Source organism: Prionailurus viverrinus, chromosome D4 (assembly GCF_022837055.1).
Source record: "Prionailurus viverrinus isolate Anna chromosome D4, UM_Priviv_1.0, whole genome shotgun sequence".
NCBI lineage: Eukaryota > Metazoa > Chordata > Mammalia > Carnivora > Felidae > Prionailurus > Prionailurus viverrinus.
Genome location: NC_062573.1, coordinates 43,982,152 through 44,001,644, shown reverse-complemented (window position 1 = coordinate 44,001,644; position 19,493 = coordinate 43,982,152). Strand labels below are relative to the sequence as shown.

The following is a 19,493-nucleotide window of genomic DNA, read 5'->3' as shown; positions in this document are numbered from 1 at the left end:
TTGTTTCATATGTTTCTTGTAATAAGCAATAAAAAAATTAAGTTATTTGATATTATTTGCTCTTAAAATTATATTCCAGCTTTGAAAAAAATAGTTAAGAGATTATAATTCCCACAGTAATGATCTTACTTTTGGTTTACAATTAAGATTTGAGAAACAGTAGAGGAACTCACCCCCCCCCCCCCCATTTTTCTGTTGGTTTGTTTTCGAGAGGAAAGCCAGAATTATGTTTACTTACCTATCTACCTATCTATTTCTCCCCTCCCTGCCATGCAGAGTTTTATATGAAGGGAAAGAAAGGCTTATTCCAGGATGCGAAGTGATCCAAGCCACACCCTATGGTCGCTGTGCCAATGTCAACAATAGTTCAACTACTTCACAAAGAATCTTTATCACTTATCGAAGAGCTCCTCTAATTCGACCCCAGAATTCCTTGGCTGTAACTGATATCTGTGTTATTGTAACCAGTAAAGGAGAAACCCCTCCTCATACTTTCTGCAAGGTTGACAAAAACTTAAATTGTGGAATGGTAAGAATAAAGTTGTTGCATATGTACTGTTAACACCAACCCCCAAGAAGGATAATTTTTGGACTCCTGTTTATTATTGGGTGTATAATTTACTCCGTTTTTATTTTCATGTTTTTTAAAAATTATTTTTATCTCTCTTTTATGATTCATAGTAATTTTTAAGATCCTTAGCTATCTGATTTTTGGAATAATTTCATTGAAAAAATAAATACTTAAAGTCAGGGATTTAAAAAATTTTTTTTGGTATGTGCTAATATTGCCTATGTTACACTAATATAGAGGTTTTGTTAGCTTTTGTGTTTTAGAGGTATCTTTATGGACAGCTCTAGGGAGACTGGATAGAGAACTCCCCTTATATTTATTTATTTTAATTATTGTAGTATTACATGGCTTTTTTTTTGGATGCTTTTTTTTTTTTTAAAGACAGAGACAGAGTGTGAGCAGGGGAGAGGCAGAGAGAAGAGAGAGAGGGAGGAGACACAGCATCTGAAGCAGGCTCCAGGCTCTGAGCTGTCAGCACAGAGCCTGATGTGGGGCTTGAACCTACGAACCGTGAGATCATGGCCTGAGCTGAAGTTGGATGCTTAACTGATTGAGTCTCTTAAGCACCTCTGATTTATACTTCTGTGAGACTGAAGTTTACTACTGGGTCAGATTTATTCTGAGAAATATTTTTGGATAAATCTATTACTAGCTTTAATGTGATATAGGCAAAGATGTCTGATGTACCCATGGCTATTAGTCAAGACAGTTTGCCCCTGGAGGTAATGACATCATAGCTTCTCAGTTACCGCAGTCTTCCTTAGTTTGGGCCCTACGGCCCACTCAACTTTGTGCTGTTTCTTTCAAAGTGTCTGATTACACCATTCTAAACTTTTCAAAACTGGTTTTTTTTTTTAATCAATTTAATTTTTGTGGCAATGTTTTTTTACTCCTTTCTTTTAGTGTTCTGAACTTCATGTTTTGCTATTTTTTTATAGTCTGTGGTCTGTTTGATAAATGTGTGTTTTACATAGACTTCGGTGAATAAATAGAATCTTTAGAAGACATTCAACAGAATCAATTTATTTTCACTCTTTGGTTTTCTTAAAAAATAATTTATATTTTACAGTGGGGTTCCAGTGTATTTCTGTGTTATAAGAAGTCTGTGCCTGCTTCTAATGCAATAGCATACAAAGCTGGTGAGTAAATTTAAAAAAATTTGTTACTGTAGTTATTGTTGTACATTAACATTTGGTTAGTTTCTGTAGTGTAGTGGTCATCACACTCACCTAACATTAACATTTGGTTGGAGGAGACGATGTATGCTCCCTTATGTAGTTTATGGGATTGGTCTATTCCTAAATTGAATTATCTATAATTTTAGCATGTAAAGGCTGTAAAGGTAAAAGTTTTCTTAAATACATTACATATTACAAGATATATTAACATTATACCCCCCCCCCCCGCAAACATGTTGTTAAGTAGAAATTTTCATCCCAGGTAAGCGTTTGTGAAGTGAACATTCAAGCTTTTAGTCTACACTAAGACATTTAACAGTTCAGTGAAAAACTGCTTACTCTCTCTGACCTTTTATATTTTGGCAATCGGAAAGGTGTCAAACTGCATCTTTACTTCTTACATTTCCTTCTCTTATCTCTGTGTGTCTGATTTGAAACCACATGTTACTTGCCATGAAAGGTGGACTTGCTTCCTTTCTCCTTTGTTGCAAAGAATCAGCTATATGGAGGAGAGGAGGGCCTGAGAAACTTTTCTGCCATGAAGTGTTTGAGAAATCTATCGCCACATTCTTACTGCACAGTAAAGTGTCAAGGGCTGTAAAGATTTAAGTGTGACCTCTTCATCCCACTGGTATGGTGGGATAAAAACTGAAACTACAGGTATGCTCCAGTTGTAAATAGAAGATACTGGAATACTTCCTTGTGAAAAGAAGCAGTGTCAGTTACTTTTTGATCATGCACAGTTTTTGTTTATTTTATAATTATTATTGTTAATGTTTATTTATTTTGAGAGAGAGAAAGAGAGCGTGTGCAAGCCGGGGAGAGGGGCAGAGGGAGAGGGAGAAAGAGAGAGAGAGAGAGAGAGAGAGAGAGAGAGAGAGAAAGAATCTTAAGCAGGCTCCATGCTCAGTGCAGAGCCCAATGTGGGGCTTGATCTAACGACTGTGAGATCATGACCTGAACTGAAATCAAGAGTCGGACACTTAACCAACTGAGCCACCCAGCTGCCACAATTTTTGGAATAAAGTTTTACTTCAGGGAAGTCTGGCAAATCCCATATTGTCTTCTTAAAAATCTCAATTGTCTTCTTAAAGACATTCATGCTAATAAACCAGACCATGTAAATTTTAATATAAAAATGAAGGCAGCATCTAATAATTATAAATTTCAGTATCATTTTAAAATGTGATACTGGTAATACTGCTGTAATGTGTTGATTGTATGTGATTTCCTAAATTTGTCTGTGGGGGGGGGGAGCTGGAAAAAGTATCATTTTAAAAAAGAAACCCTTATAGAAACAAGGTTTGTGAAAGTATTCAGGTGTTTGATTAAAGACATGTTTTTAGAACGTAGAGTTTTGCACACTGAATTTTAACTCAGAATTCTGCTACTGACTTTCAAGATTTTAACTTAGAGGTGGTCTGCCTATTAGAGACATCAGAGGCTAATGAACTGATGCTTTATAGCTACTTTATTCTGAAGGGGCTTTGTTATGCTTGCTAGAGTGCCCCCTGCTCTTGCTTTGTTGGTCTCACATACTTTGTATTCAGCCACAAGATTTCTGTCTTGTTTACTTTTCATGTTGAATGCTTTTTATACTGCTGCTCTCTCAAGATGAGTTTAGGGGCTCTGATAATTTCTGTTGCCTTGGCATTATTTCATAACACTTACTCCTTCCCTGAATTTTTTACTGAAGTAGTTAGTAAATTTTCCTTTATGTTCCTTACCACTCTCCATAAGATATTGTGGTATGTAGAAGAGAATACATTGAGGTTGGTGATCCTGTTGAATAGTTTTAGCTTGTATATTCAATACATTTTAATGTTATAATGAACTATAACTCCATAATTTTTAAAAAATGGTAAATTTGTTTATTTAAATTTCTGATATGGCAAGAGAAAAATTTATTTTGAAATTTCACACATAAATATTTCCATGAAATTTGCAATTAAAATATTCTATTAATATGTATCAGATATAATTTATGGAAAAGTCACTATTTAAAAATTTATTATTGTCTCTTTCTCCAAAAGGTTTAATTTTTAGATATCCAGAAGATGACTATGAGTCATTTCCACTCTCAGAATCTGTACCTCTCTTCTGCCTTCCAATGGGAGCTACTATTGAATGTTGGGATCCTCAAACCAAATATCCACTTCCAGTTTTTTCAACTTTTGTTCTGACAGGTTCTTCTGCTGAAAAGGTAGATTTTTTTCCTCTTTTATTAAACCTGTTTTGTTCCATGTTTTTAATTCCATAAAACGATTAATCTGATGTAAGTTTATTTGAATGTTAGGATTATTTGGACATGATATATTTTGGGTTAAATTTATACCATAATGCCCAAGGTGAGAAGTCAACATGACAGTTGGTATCAGGATGCTGATACCTCTGGAACTTGTACAGAAGCAGATACAAAGTCTTTCTAGAGAGATACCCCCAAAACTCAAGCTTCAAGATAAGATTATAATAAAAGTTAGAAGACGTAAATTCCATAGGAAGAATCAACAAGACACAGTACAAAGCTGGATTAAACCCTGAGGATGCCGAAATGATAGAATGACAATATGAAAAAAACCCTGAATATATAATTGGACTGATTCAAATGAATCAGAGAAGAACAGTATATTTTGTGAAATGAATAGACAGCCTGAGAACAGAATTAGGTGTCTAGAAATGAAAAATACAGCCCTTAAAATTAAAGATTCAGCAAGTGGTTTGAACAGTAGATAAGACATACATGAAGGGGAAATTAATGAAGTGCAAGATAGGTTACCTCAAATGTGGCACAGAAAAACATAGAAAAGAATTTAAAAATGTAGAGGATAGAATCAGAAAGACTAGTGGATATTTAATGAATATCCTGAGGATCAGGATTCTCACTCAGTTGTCACTGAGGATCAGAAGACAAATAATATATTAAAATAGAGGGAGTAAGCAAAGATCGTTTAAACAGCATATAGAAAGTACTAGCCAGACTTCAGGAAAGTTGGCAGAGTAGGAGGATCCTGGGCTCACCTCTTCCCATGGATACAACTAGGTGACACTCATATCAGTGTAAATAACCCAGAAAACAGCCTGCCAGAATAAACTCCACAACTAAATGTTGAGAAGAGACCGCATAGAAGAGGGTAAGAAGGGCAGAGAAGTGGTTGGGAACAAAAGGGACCTATAGGACTGTCTGTGGGAGAGAGGGACATCACCAGCATGGAGAGGGGAGAGACCTCACATCTGGGAGCCTGTGTGGGTAAGATGAAGCCCCATAATATTTGGCTTTGAACACCAGAGGGGCCGAATTTCATGAGTTTCTTATTTCTTGAAAGAAATTTCAAGATTTCTTATAACCAATGGGACTTAAAGCCTGGAACTTTAAAAATCAGCAGGCTGGGTTTTAGGAGAGCAGGGAGAGTGATTGGAAATTGAGTCTCCACCCTTAGAGGGACAGCACAACAAACAGCCTGCAGAGATACTGCATTGAAGCAGCAGTTTGAAAAATGCCTGGGGCGTAGGGGAGGGAGAGTTAATTACTCCTGTCAGAGTGTATCCTGGAGGAATAGGGTTCCCTGAGGGACTTCTCCAGGAACAAAGGAGCTGACTGGTGCCATTTCCCTCCCCACCTCCCAGCATAAACTGCACAGCCACCTATGGGAACTATTCACTATCGAAGTTGCTTATACTGCACTCTGCCTTCCCAGGCAGGCCTGCCTCAGCCCTGGTGCCATAAGTCCCTTACCCTAGAAGACCAACACAAGCCTTGCCAACTCCAAGTCTCCTGACACTGCATTTTGTGGGGCTTCGGTCCTGGTGGCAATGGCTGGTTACATCCTATGGAGGATGCACATACTTTGTTAGAACTGAGCACCCTGCCTTTGCAGATCAGCCCCAGCTGGCCCTGGTCTTGGCAGTGCCTACACGTCCCCTGTGGAAGAGGGCTGTTGCAAAACTTATGGGCACTGTGTGCACCACCCTCCCGCCGAACATGTGCTTTGCAGATCACCAGGGCTGGTCTACGGTGGTGGAGGCATGTCCCCTCTGGAAGAGGACCAGTGCGCACCTTGTTAAAACTGCGTGGTCCACCCACTACTTTCAAGAGAAGGAGACTTAAGTGAGTTTGCTCACACAAATAGACACAGAATTAGACAAAATGAGGAAACAGGAATATGTTCCAAATGAAATGAAAGAACAGCACAAAACCACAGCAAGAGGCCTAAGTGAAACTGAGATAAGTAATAGGCCTGATAGAGAATTTAAAGATTTAAAAAAAAATTTTTTTTTAACGTTTATTTATTATTGAAAGAGAGAGTCAGAGAGTGAGCAGGGGAGGGGCAGAGGGAGAGGGAGACACAGAATCTGAAGCAAGCTCCAGGCTCTGAGCTGTCAGCACAGAGCCCGACGCGGGGCTCGAACTCACAAACCGTGAGATCATGACCTGAGCCAAAGTCGGACGCTTAACCAACCAAGCCACCCAGGCGCCCCGGGCTGATAGAGAATTTAAAGTAACCATCACAAAGATACTCCCTAGCTGTGAGAAAAGAGTGGCTAACATCAGTGAGACTGTTAAAAAAGAACAGTTCAGAGATGAAGAACACAAAAATTGAAATTAAAAATATATGAAGTGGAATAAATAGCAGTCTAGTGGAAGCAGAGGAATGAAATCGTGACCTGGAGGATAGAGTAATGAAAAGTAATCAAGCTGAGCAGGTGAGAGAAAAAAATTATGCAAAATGAAAATAGACTTATGGAACTCCTCAATGATTCTAAAAGCATAATAACATTCCTATTATGGTGATACCAGAAGAAGAGAGAGAAGGGGGTAGAAAATTTATTTGAAGAAATAATAGCTGAAAACTTCCTGAATCTGGGGAAGGAAACAGAAATCCAGATCTAGGAGGCACAGAGAAACCCCGACTTAACCCAAGGATGTCCACATTAAGACACATAGTAAAGTGGCAAGAAGTAGTGATAAAGAATTTAAAAGCAGCAAGAGAAGACAGTTATGTGCAAGGGAAACCCTATAGGCTCTCAATGGATTTTTCAGCGAAAATTTGCAGGTCAGAAAGGAGTGGCACGACACATTCAAAGCGCCGAATGGGAAAAATCTGCAGCCAAGAATACTTTACTAGCAAGTCTCTCATTCAGAATAGGATAGATAAAGAGTTTCCCAGACAAACAAAAGTTGAAGGAGTTAAAGACCATTAAACCAACCCTACAAGAAATGTTAAATGGGACTCTGAGCAGAAAGGAAAGGCCATAAGTAAAAGTAAGAAAAGTAGGAAGCATAAAAGCATTAAAAATAAGTATATCTGTAAAAATGAGTCAAGGGACTCATAAAATAAAAGGGTGTAAGGTATGACACCATATTCCTAAAATGTGATGAGGAGAGGAGTAAGGAATAGGATCAAACTTCAGCGACCATCCACTTAATATAGACTGCTATATGCAGAAGCTGTTATATTAAACTTAATCGTAACCACAAATTGTAAACCAGTAATAGATATGCAAAACATAAAGAGAAAGGAATCCATCTGTATTGCCAAAGAAAGAAAACTGTGAGAGAAGAGAGCAAGGGTAAAAAGGAATAGAACTACAAAAACATCCACAAAGCAAGTAACAAAATGACAATAAATATATACCTGACAATAATTACTTTGAATGTAAGTGGACTAAATGCTCCACTCAAAAGACATAGGGTAACAGAATGAATAAAAAAAGAAGACCAATTTGTATGCTGCCAAGAAGAGAGTCATTTCAGGCCTAAGATGGAAAGTGAAGGAGTGGAGAAGCATTTATCATGCAAATAGATGTCAGAAGAAAGCAGGTGTAGCAATACTTATGTCAAATTAAATAGACTTTAAAACAAAAAGACTGTAACAAGAGACAAAGAAGGGCACTATATAATAATAAAGGGGACAATCCAACAAGAAGATATAACAATTGTAAATATTTATGCATCCAGTATGGGAGCACCCAAATACATGAAACAGGTAATAAACATAAAGGCAGTAATCAATAGTAACACTATGATAGTAGGGTACATTAACACCCCACTTACAACAATGGACAGATCATTGAAACAAAATCAGTAAGGACACAGTGGCTTTGAATGAAACATTGGACCAGATGGATTTAACAGATATATGCAGAACATTCTATCCTAAAAGAGCAGAATACACATTCTTTTCAGGTACGCATGGAACATTCTCTGGAAAAGATCACATATTAGGCCACAAAACAAGTCTCAACAAATTCAGAAAGGTCAAAGTCATACCATGCATCCCTTTGGACTACAACATAATCAAACTAGAAATTAGCCATCAGAAAAAAACTGGAAAGAGCACAAATACATGCAGCTCAAATAACATGGTACCACTAAACAATGAATGGGTCAACCAAAGAATCAAAGAAGAAATAAAAAAGTACACAGAAACAAATGAAAATGAAAGCACAACAGTCCAAAATCTTTGGGATGCAGCAAAAGAGGTTCTAAGAGGGAAGTTTAATACCAATACAGATCTTCCTCAAGAAGCAAGAAAAATCTCAAACAACCTAACCTTACACCTAAAGGAGTTAGAAAAAGAACAAACAAAAAACCCCAAAACAGCAGAAGATTAGATTAGATAATAAGATTAGAACAGAAATTGGGGCGTCTGGGTGGCTCAGTCGGTTAAGCGTCCGACTTCAGCTCAGGTCATGATCTCACGGTTCGTGGGTTCGAGCCCCGCGTTGGGCTCTGTGCTGACAGCTCAGAGCCTGGAGCCTGTTTCAGATTCTGTGTTTCCCTCTCACTCTGCCCCTCCCCCACTTGCACTCTGTCTCTCTCTGTCTCAAAAATAAATAAACATTAAAAAAATTAAAAACAGGGGCGCCTGGGTGGCTCAGTCGGTTAAGCGTCCGACTTCAGCCAGGTCACGATCTCGCGGTCCGTGAGTTCGAGCCCCGCGTCGGGCTCTGGGCTGATGGCTCAGAGCCTGGAGCCTGTTTCCGATTCTGTGTCTCCCTCTCTCTCTGCCCCTCCCCCGTCCATGTTCTGTCTCTCTCTGTCCCAAAAATAAATAAACGTTGAAAAAAAATTAAAAAAAAAACAAAAAAACAAAAAAGATTAGAACAGAAATAAATGATATAGAAGCTAAAAAAAACAGTAGAACAGATCAACGAAACCAGGAGCTGGTCCTTTGAAAAGATCAACAAAATTGTAAATTTCTAGCCAGATTCATTAAAAAAAAAAAGAAAAAAGAGGACTCCAGCAAAATCAGAAATGAAAAAGGAGAAATAACAACCAACACCACAGAAATACAAAGAATTATAAGAGAATATTACAAAAAATTATATGCCAACAAACTTGTCAACCAAAAGAAGTGAATAAACTCCTACAAACATATAACCTCCAGAAATGGAACTGGGAAGAAACAGAAAATTTGAACCAACTGATTACAAGCATTTCAATTGAATTGAATCAGTAATCAGAAAACTCTTAAAAAAAATTTTTTTTTAAATTTTAACTTATTTTTGAGACAGAGAGAGACAGAGCATGAATGGGGGAGGGGCAGAGAGAGAGGGAGACACAGAATTGGAAGCAGGCTCCAGGCTCTGAGCCATCAGCCCAGAGCCCGACGCGGGGCTCGAACTCACGGACCGCGAGATCGTGACCTGAGCCGAAGTCGGACGCTTAACCGACTGAGCCACCCAGGCGCCCCAGTAATCAGAAAACTCTTAACAAACAAAAGTCCAGGACCAGATGGTTTCACAGGCACATTCTACTAAGCATTTAAGGAGAGTTAGTATCTATTCTTCTCAAACTTTTCCCAAAAATAGAAGAGAAAGAAGAAGGAAAGCTTCCAAATTCATTCTGTAAGGCCAGTATTACTTTGGTACCAAAACTATATAGGCCAGTATCTCCGATGAACATACATGTAAAAATTCTCAATAAAATATTAGCAAACCAAATCCCACAATACATTAAAAAAATTATTCACCCCAATCAGGTAGGATTTATTCCAGAGATGTAAGGGTGGTTCAATATTTGCAAATCAATCAACATGATATATTACATTAGTAAGAGGAAGGTTAAAAACTACATGATCATTTCAATAGGCGCAAAGTACAACATCCATTTGTGATAAAAACCCTCAACAAAGTAGGTTTAGAAGGAGCATACGTCACCATAATGAAGGCCCTGTATGAAAAACCCACAGGGAAAAACAGAGCTTTTCTGCCAAGGTCAGTGGACAAGGATGTCCACTCTCACAGCTTATTCAGCATAGTATTTGCAGATCCTAGCTGCACCAATCACACAACAAAAAGAAATAAAAGGCATCCACATCAGCAAGGAAGAAGTAAAGCTTTTACTATTTTCAGATGGCATGACACTATATATATAAAATGGAGATTTCACCAAAACACTACTAGAACTGATAATGGAATTCAGTAAAGTTGAAAGATACAAAATGTGCAGAAATCTGTTGTATTTCTATACACTAATAATGAAGTAGCAAAAAGAAAAATTAAGAAAATCCCATTTACAAATGCACCAAAAATAATAAAATACTTAGGAATAAGCATAACCAAGGGGTGAAAGACCCGTACTCTGAAAACTATAAACATTGATGAAAGAAATTGAAGGTGACACAAAGAAATGGAAAGACATTCCATGCTCTTGGATTGGAAGAACAAATACTGTTTTTTCTTAATATTTATGTATTTATTTTGAGAGAGAGAGTATGTACACATACATGTGCAGAGAGAGAGAGAGAATCCCAGGCAGGCTCTGTGCTGACACAGGGTTTGATCCCCCAAACTGAGATCATAACTTGAGCTGATATCAAGAGTCGGATGCTTTAACGGACTGGAGCCACCCAGGCGCCCCAGAACAAATCTTGTTAAAATGTCCATACTACCCCAAACAATCTACAGGTTTAATGCAATTCCTATCAATATACCAACAGAATTTTTCACAGAACTAGAACAAACAGTCCTCACATTTGTATGGAACCATAAAAGACCCTGAATAGCCAAAGCAATCTTGAAATAGAAAAATAAAGTTGGAGATAATCACAGTTCCAGATTTCATGTTATACTACAAAGCTGTAGTAATCAAAAGAGTATGGTACTGATGCAAAAACAGACACACAGATCAATGGAACAGCATAGAAAGCTCAGAAATACACCCACGACTGTATGGTCAATTCCTTGACAAAGGAGGCAAAACTATGCAATGGGAAAAAGTTCCTTTAGCAAATAGTGTAGGGAAAACTGTAGGTATATGCAAAAGAATGAAACTAGATCACTTTCTTAACCATGCATGAAAATAAACTCAAAATGGATTAAGGACCTAAATGTGAGACCTGAAACCATAAAGATCCTAGAAGAGAGCATAGGCATAATTTCTCTTACATTGGCCATAGCAACATCTTTCTAGATAGGTCTCCTGAGACAAGAGAAACAAAAGTAAAAATAAGCTACTGGGATACATCAGAATAAAAACTTTTAGTTTTTTATTGTTTCAAAGGAAACAACCAACAAAACTGATAGACAACATACTGAATGAGAGAAGATATTTGCAAATGACATCTGTTAAAGGGTTAGTATCCAAAATATATAAAGAACTTACACAACTCAACAGCAAAAAAAACAAAAACAAAAAAACAAAAAAAGCCCCACAAATAATCCAATTTAAAAATAGGCAGAAGACATGAACAGACATATCTTTGAAGAAGACATACAGATGGCCAATAGGCACATGAAAAGATGCTCAGTATCACTCATCATCAGAGAGATGCAAATCAGAACCACAGGATTTCATTTCACACCTGTCAGAATGGCTAAAATCAAACACAAGAAACAACAAGTGTTGGTGAGGATGTGGAGATAAAGGACCTCTCTTGCACTGTTGGTGGGAATGTACACTGTACAGCCACTGTAGAAAACAATATAGAGGTTCCTTGGAAAATTAAAAATAGAATTACCTTATAATCCAGTAATCCCATTAGTGAGTTTTTACCTAAGGAGTACGAAAACACTAATTCAAAGGGATGTGTGCACCCCTGTGTTCACTGCAGCAGTATTTAAGTAGCTAAATTATTGAAGCAGTCCCAAGTGTCCTTTGATAGATGAGTGGATAAAGAAGTGGTATGTGTGTGTGTGTGTATGTGTGTGTACACATTGTACACAGTGCAATGTTGTCCAGCCAGAAAAAGAATGAAATCCTGCCATTTGCAACGACATGATGCATCTAGATCATGATGGATCTAGAGTATAATGCTAAGCGAAATATGTCAGAGAAAGAACAAATACCATATAATTTTACTCATAATGTGGAATTTAAAAAACAAAACAAGTGAACAAAGGGGGAAAAAAATAGACAAGCCAAAAAACTAGACTCTTATCTGTAGAGAACAAGCAGATGGTTATCAGAGTGGAGGTGGGTGGGAGTATAGGTGAAATAGGTAAAGGAAATTAAGAGTTCACTTATCTTGATGAGCAACTGAGTAATATATGGAATTGCTGAATCACTTTATTGTACACCTGAAACTAATATAACATTGTATGTTATATTAAAAAAAAGTACTAGTCATAAAAGATGAATAATTGGACCTCACTGGAATAGAAAAAATTCTTCATAAAACGACAGCATTAAGAAGGTGAAAATGCAGCCACAGACTGGGAGAAAATAATGCAGTGTGTATATATATTCAACAACGGTCTCATACCCAGAGTATATAAAGAACTTCTGCATTATCAGCACGGAAGAGAAAACTCTGTGGCTCAGCAGTTAACACTCCTGAGCATGTCCCAAGGGAAATGAGTGTATATAATTTCCAAAACACATGCATATGCTTTATTTTTAATAACCAAAAATTCAAAACATGTATAAAGCAGTAATAATGACATAAATGATAATTTAAAATAAAAATATGGCAAGAAACAATATTAGGAAATAAAAAGTAAAACTATGAATATAGTAGAAATGTAAACATTAAAAACTCTCGGGAAATTTGATAAAATAGTTTATTGAAAAGTAACTAACCAAAGCTGACTCTTGTGGCTTAAACAGGACACATCTGTAGGCTGTAAGTTTAAAACCACTGCATTAATAATGAAGTTTAAGTGTCCAGCATAGTGTCTGGAATGTAAGTAAAATATGCACTGAATGAATGCCAGTACTATATTAACTGGGTTGCTTACAACTAAGGTAAGTCTTTAGCTAATAATTATTTACAGTTTATCTCATTGAAAGCAATAAATACAAATGAAGATTTTAAGATCTTCAAATGCGTAAGAGTCACTAAATTTACTTTGATTGAGGGCACCTGGGTGGCGTTGTGGATTAAGTGTCCAACTTCAGCTCAGGTCATGATCTCACGGTTTGTGAGTTCGAGCCCCGTGTTGGGCTTTGTGCTGACAGCTCGGATCCTGAAGCCTGCTTTAGATTTTGTGTCTCCTTCTCCCTCTGACCCTGCCCTGATCGTGCTCTGTCTCTCTCTGTCTCAAGAAACGTTAAAAAATAATAATAAATAAATGTTAAAAAAAAATAAATTTACTGTGATTGGTAGAAAACAACAAGGCCTCATTGAGAAGCCTTTGTCATATTGTTTGTAAAAAAAAAAAAAAAAAAAAAAATCAGAGATCATTGGGGCTCCTGGGTGGCTCAGTTGGTTAAGCATCTGACTCTTGATTTGGGCTGAGGTCACGATTTCACAGTTCATGGATTCCAGCCCTGCATCAGGCTCTGCTCTGTGTCAGAATTCTTGGAATTCTCTTTCCCTCTCTCTCTGCCCCTACCCCATTTGTTTTCTCTCTAAATAAATAAATAAACTTAAAAAAAAAATCTCTGAGATCATTGAAATAATTGTATCTGGGAGTGTTGTATTTGTAAAGATAAGGGTTAATGCAGTACACACACACTGTATGTGTAGTGATGTGCGTGTATATATATGTGTGTGTGTGTCTGTATGTGTATATATATGTATGTGTGTGCATGCATATACATATACATATATGTATACACATATACATACACATATACATGGCTATTTATACATATAGTGACTAAATAGTTATAAGATTTATAAAAGAAAAGTATCACTGTTTCCAGAACTTTTTCATTACCTTAAACAGCAGCTTCCTCCACCTTTACCCCTGATTCCTGGTAATCTCTACTCTAATTTCTATGAATTTGCCTGGTTTAGTTAGCTCATATAAATGGAATCATATAATATTTGTCCTTTTGTGTCTGGCTTATTTCACTTAGTATAATATTTCTGAGATTCATCCATGTTGCAGTATCAGAATTTCATTCCTTTTTAAGGATGAATAACATTCCATCACGTGTATATACCATGTTTTATCCATTCATCTGTTGGTGGACAGTGGGTTGTTTTCACCATTTGGCTATTGTGAATAATGCTGCTATGAACATTGGTGTGCAAGTATCTGTTTGAGTCCTGGCTTTCAATTCTTTTGGGTACATTCTTACTAGTTGAATTGCTGGATTATATGGTAATTCTTTTTTAAATTTTGGAGAAGTCACCAAACTGTTTTCCACAGCAGCTGTGCCATTTTATATTCCCATCAGCAGTATTTGAGATTTTTATCATTTGTCATATACCCTCTAAACTAGTGTTTCTTTTGTATTGAGAGATAAAGAGAAATTTTTAAAAGCAAACTCAAATCTTGTAATGGAATTCTGTTTTACTCTGTAGGTATATGGAGCTGCCATCCAGTTTTATGAACCTTATTCTCGGGAACTTCTGACAGAGAAACAGCTTATGCAGCTGGGCCTCTTGACCCCCGTGGAGAGAAAAGTAGTCTCCAAATCCATCAATTCAAACAAATGCATTTGTTTACTCTCACACTGGCCTTTTTTTGAAGCTTTTAGAAAATTTCTCATGTTTATCTACAAACTTTCTGTGTCTGGACCACATCCTCTTCCCATTGAAAAGTATGTATGATGATTAGAAAGATGTCTGGTAGAAAAGCTGGTTGTATATGTGTACATTTCATTGTTTACCTGACTTAAGCAAAAAAGTTGAAATGGAAGAAGAGTCACAGTCACCTTACTTTTTACCTGTTCCCTTCTACACCTGAGTCATTGATTTTAAAACTGAGGAGTGGTAGTTAGAATGATCAAATAATAATCTTTTGAAGATTCAGCTGAGAAGGAACTCATTATGCAGTGTATTGTCTGTGTTCTTCCTATTCTCTAATAACGAAGAGAAAAATAACTATTGACACACACACACACACACACACACACACACACACACACACACACACCATATAAATGGCATTCCAGGTTCTAACTATAAAGCATCTCAAAACTGATATAGAAATTAAGAAGGGTGAGTTAATTGATGCCAGAAGTGAGGTTTGGGTTTTAGTATTGAGAGACTGTCCTTATTTTCCACTTGATTTGTAATTCCCTTTGTCATGGAAATCTGTTGTAAGCAAGAAGAATATATGTGGAGCCGCTGCCTTTTAAAAACCACATCTTGGGGCGCCTGACCGGCTCAGTTGGTAGAGCATCCTACTCTTGATCTGGGGGTCACGGGCTCAAGACCCACACTGAGTGTAGAGATTATTTAAAAAAAAAAAAAAACATCTTTTCAGACTTCTAGTGGCACACTGGCTTTTGTCGATTGTAGTAAATGCTTTATTTATCCTCCTAACAAACCTGGGCATGTTCAGAGCTTGGTGGAAATGTATTATAGTGTGCATAAACATGGATTTTTCATACAATTTCAGAAATTTCACATTACAGCAGAAAGAATATCAGCGAAGGATACTAGGTAGTAGAAGGGTAGGGCAGTTCTCTATAGGTTTTAAAATAATGCTGCTCAGAAAGCATCTTAAGAAAGTAGTGAAGTACTGTGTTTAAACTTACCACAATTTGGTGTAGAAATATGGGTTCAGCTTTCATGCTGTACTCTTGGAATGCCAAACTAATAGTTCATAGTTCTAGGTTTAACTTTTAGCTTTCAGATTAACTTAAAATTGTTTGAAATAAAACTTAATGTTAGGGACAAGTTAGCATCCTTTTGAAAAATGGAGGTTCTATGAATAGTTTGAGGAAATAAAATCAGGGTATGTGATCAATATTTTTTTCTCAGTTGCATGTTAGTGGCTCCTAAGAGCTTTGAAGAAACTTAAGCATTATTTGTAGGTGGAGAAATAGAGAAGCAAGTGGTTTGCTCAGAGTTACAGTAAAAGAACTATATTGACTAAATTACTATTTAATTAATATTAATTACTTATTAGGATTAAATTGTATTGTATCACAATTGCTCACCGTACTGGCACTGGTATCAGAACAATAAAAATAAGCTTCTTTCATGAAAAGTATATTTGTGTTACTCTTATTTTCCTTGCAATATTAAGGTATATTAATATGGACTTTTAATCAGGAAATACATTGTACATTTCAGAAGTTTAGTGGGATGAGTACATTTATTTGCACTAAGGATATTTATTTAGCATAAGTTTTAGGTCAGTGGCTTTGTCAGATCTAGGATGATATATCTAATAATATATTTAATATACTTAGAATTTGTTAAAATCTAAGCATTTTAGAAAAGTAATTATGATCTGTATTTCACCTTTTTTTTCAGGCATATTTCACACTTTATGCAAAACATCCCTTTTCCTTCAGCACAAAGACCAAGAATCCTTGTACAGGTAATCAGAACAAGTCCATTGGAGGAAGATCTGCATTATGTTCATTCTCGTCATTGCAGAGTCAATTCTGTGGCCCCTTGAGTTTGAGGCAGAGCAACATGTGTTCATAAAGGCCTGGAATCTCCTGTATTTTATATTTTATCTGGGTGCACACAATTGGCATAATTATAATCTTTGATTCATGACATTACCACCATTGGCCTGTGCATGCCATTTATATAGCTGATTTTAATAATGTAATTAAAATAGAGCAACTAATGAATATTAAATATAAAGTGATTTGTGGTTGGAGGGAAAAAGTGAAATAGTCTGTAGTGGTCTTCACATTTTCTATGTTAAATGACCAGTTTCTTTTTATTTCCAATCAGTGGCAGACCTATATAAGTATACAGCTTGTTCTTTTTGCACCTTACCGTGTGAGACCAGTGTAGACATGAACATGTCTGTACCCTGTCCAGAGACATGAGTCCTCTGATCACATACTTGGATGTGGGAGCAGCGTCTTATTGCCGTAAAAGCTTCTAAATGGCTTGCTCTCCATTTATATACTATCTTTTCCTGGGCCAATTAACAGTTTGCAGACTGACACTTTGAGTATCATTGATACGTAGAGGCAAGCTATTGTAAAATTTTTTCTAAGATGTTATCAACTTTATGTGTGATATGGTGGCGTTAAGTCAAATATTGTTGATCTTGAATGTACTTCAGTTCAGCAAGTATATACTTCAGTTCAGAAAGTATTAATATATAGTAATCAAGCCAAATGCTTACCAGTCTGTAGAGTAAATAAACTTCAAGCTTTTAAAAAGCAATTATTCCATAATTTAAAGATAACTATTATAAATAATTAACTGAATCCAAATTCAGTTGAATTAACCATTTAATTTAAAAGACCTAAAATAATACCTCTGAGTAAATACAGCTATTGTTTAATAGCTTACTACATTTCCAAAACTATGTCAGTCTGCCTATTAAACTATTTTCTGTTTTACCTGATGTAAATATTTAGGTTTCAAGATTGGCTTGATTAATTCATCTTTTTTTTTTTTTTTTAAGCTTTCAGTCCATGATGCATTAATATTATCACAGCCAGTTTCTACACCTTTACCATTAAGGTAATTATTAATGGTATCTAAAATGATATATTCATTCACTTGGAGCAGAATGCTTGAAAATATTTTAATAAAGTTAAGTGTTATCTTTTACATTAGTATAGCCTTCATATTTCTATCTTTGATAGCTGGGTGGATGGTGGGCCATTCACCATTTTAAAAATGGAATATTTTAACGTTTATTTATTTTTGGGACAGAGAGAGACAGAGCATGAATGGGGGAGGGGCAGAGAGAGGGGGAGACACAGAATCGGAAACAGGCTCCAGGCTCTGAGCCATCAGCCCAGAGCCTGACGCGGGGCTCGAACTCACGGACCGCGAGATCGTGACCTGGCTGAAGTCGGACGCTTAACCGACTGCACCACCCAGGCACCCCTAAAAATGGAATATTTAAGAGAGTTGCAAGATTGGGTGTGGGGAATACTTCCCTCTTCCCCATCCCCTCTATCCAGTTTGTAGCTAAATATTCAAAGTGAACTGATTTTATCCTCCCCAAATGTCTCGAATCTCTTATGTTCTGTTTATCTGCATCAAAAGTCCAGGATAGCATGATCTCTCACCTGGACAATTTCATTATTAACCTTTTAACTGGTATCCTTCTGTTCTTCCTTCATTTCTTTATCCACACTGCAGCCAGGTGTTCTTTTGAGAATGTAAATATAATTTGTGTCATTTCTATTTTGACATAATCTTTTGACCCTTCCCTACTATGCTTTAGTCACAATAGGTGTATTTCAATTTTGCAGACATCACGGTAGCTTTTTCTTGCCTCATTGCCTTTGCATGTGTTGGCTTCTCCCCAGCCCCACCTCCAAATGGTAGTTCTTTGGGAAAATCTTCCCTGATAAACTCTCCTCTCATTACTAAAGGTTGAGACTGAAACATTGTTAGACTAGCTCAATAAATTTGCTACTTCTCAGTGATAACTACATCAGGACTTGAAATTAACATTAGACTCTCAGTCTGTTAATATTTAGGAAATAGTTTATAAGCAAATCTTAACATTTTAGCAAAATAGTTCATCATCTTTTTTTCTTTTCTCCTAGTGGAGCCAACTTTAGCACCTTGTTAATGAATCTGGGTCCTGAGAATTGTGCAACACTGCTGCTCTTTGTTTTACTTGAGAGTAAGATTCTGCTACATTCTCTTAGGCCAGCTGTGTTGACTGGAGTAGCTGAAGCTGTTGTAGCTGTAAGTATAGAATTTTCCTTATAGTACAGGATTACTGGTGGGACATTTTTACTCTAAAGGGAAATTTCCTTCAATGAAAGCAACTTTGAAATTACCAGTAAAAGTTTAACATATATACAATAGAGCGGCAAAGAGAAATAGTAAGTATAAAGAAAGTGATTTCTGTTTGAGACAAAATTTTAATTTCTGATTTTTCATATATTTGAGTGGTTCAGAGAATCTATATGATTATAGAATAGTAAACTTGTGAATGAAGCTTATTGTATTAAATGAGAGGCTGTGATCAATTTCATCTGCCCCAAAATTATGCAAATGAATTGCACATTTAATTACTCTCAGTTTTAATTTTTAATCACTGTGAGCCAATAACATAGGAAATTCTAAGTGATTGTGAAATAGGATAATGTACTAATGCTTAGCTATTAGGTAAAACATAAATAAAATTAAATCGAGTCCTCTGTGTTTTGATGGCTTCCCATTACAATTAAAGGTCTGATCATATAGGCTTTATAGATTATAGTGTAGAATTTTGGGTGTTCCATTTCTCCAAATTTATTTTCCATTACATATTTAATTTAAAATAGTTGACTGTCCTATCTTCCATTTTAAGAATGTAACTCTCATGGAATAAATACCTAGTCTCTTTATTATCCTGTGTCCTCAGCACTTACCACAGCTAAATAACAAGGAATAAGCATCCAATAAACACCTGTTAAATCAGCAAATGAGGTATGTCTCTGAGACCTTAATCTGGTCAGAGAAATGCTACTA

The 19,493-nt window shown here is 36.4% G+C and overlaps 1 protein-coding gene across 4 annotated transcripts in view; it reads left to right on the top strand.

Moving 5' to 3' along the window:
- DENND4C (DENN domain containing 4C) overlaps window positions 1-19,493 on the top strand; it is a 122,554-nt gene that overhangs the window by 43,669 nt on the left and 59,392 nt on the right. For all 4 annotated transcript variants that reach the window (XM_047829980.1, XM_047829978.1, XM_047829981.1 and 1 more), the window contains exons 3-9: window positions 277-529; window positions 1,641-1,710; window positions 3,783-3,952; window positions 14,448-14,686; window positions 16,353-16,419; window positions 17,476-17,534; window positions 18,578-18,722. In XM_047829980.1, coding sequence (XP_047685936.1) covers window positions 277-529; window positions 1,641-1,710; window positions 3,783-3,952; window positions 14,448-14,686; window positions 16,353-16,419; window positions 17,476-17,534; window positions 18,578-18,722 — 1,003 coding nt within the window. The remainder of the gene's footprint in view (window positions 1-276; window positions 530-1,640; window positions 1,711-3,782; window positions 3,953-14,447; window positions 14,687-16,352; window positions 16,420-17,475; window positions 17,535-18,577; window positions 18,723-19,493) is intronic.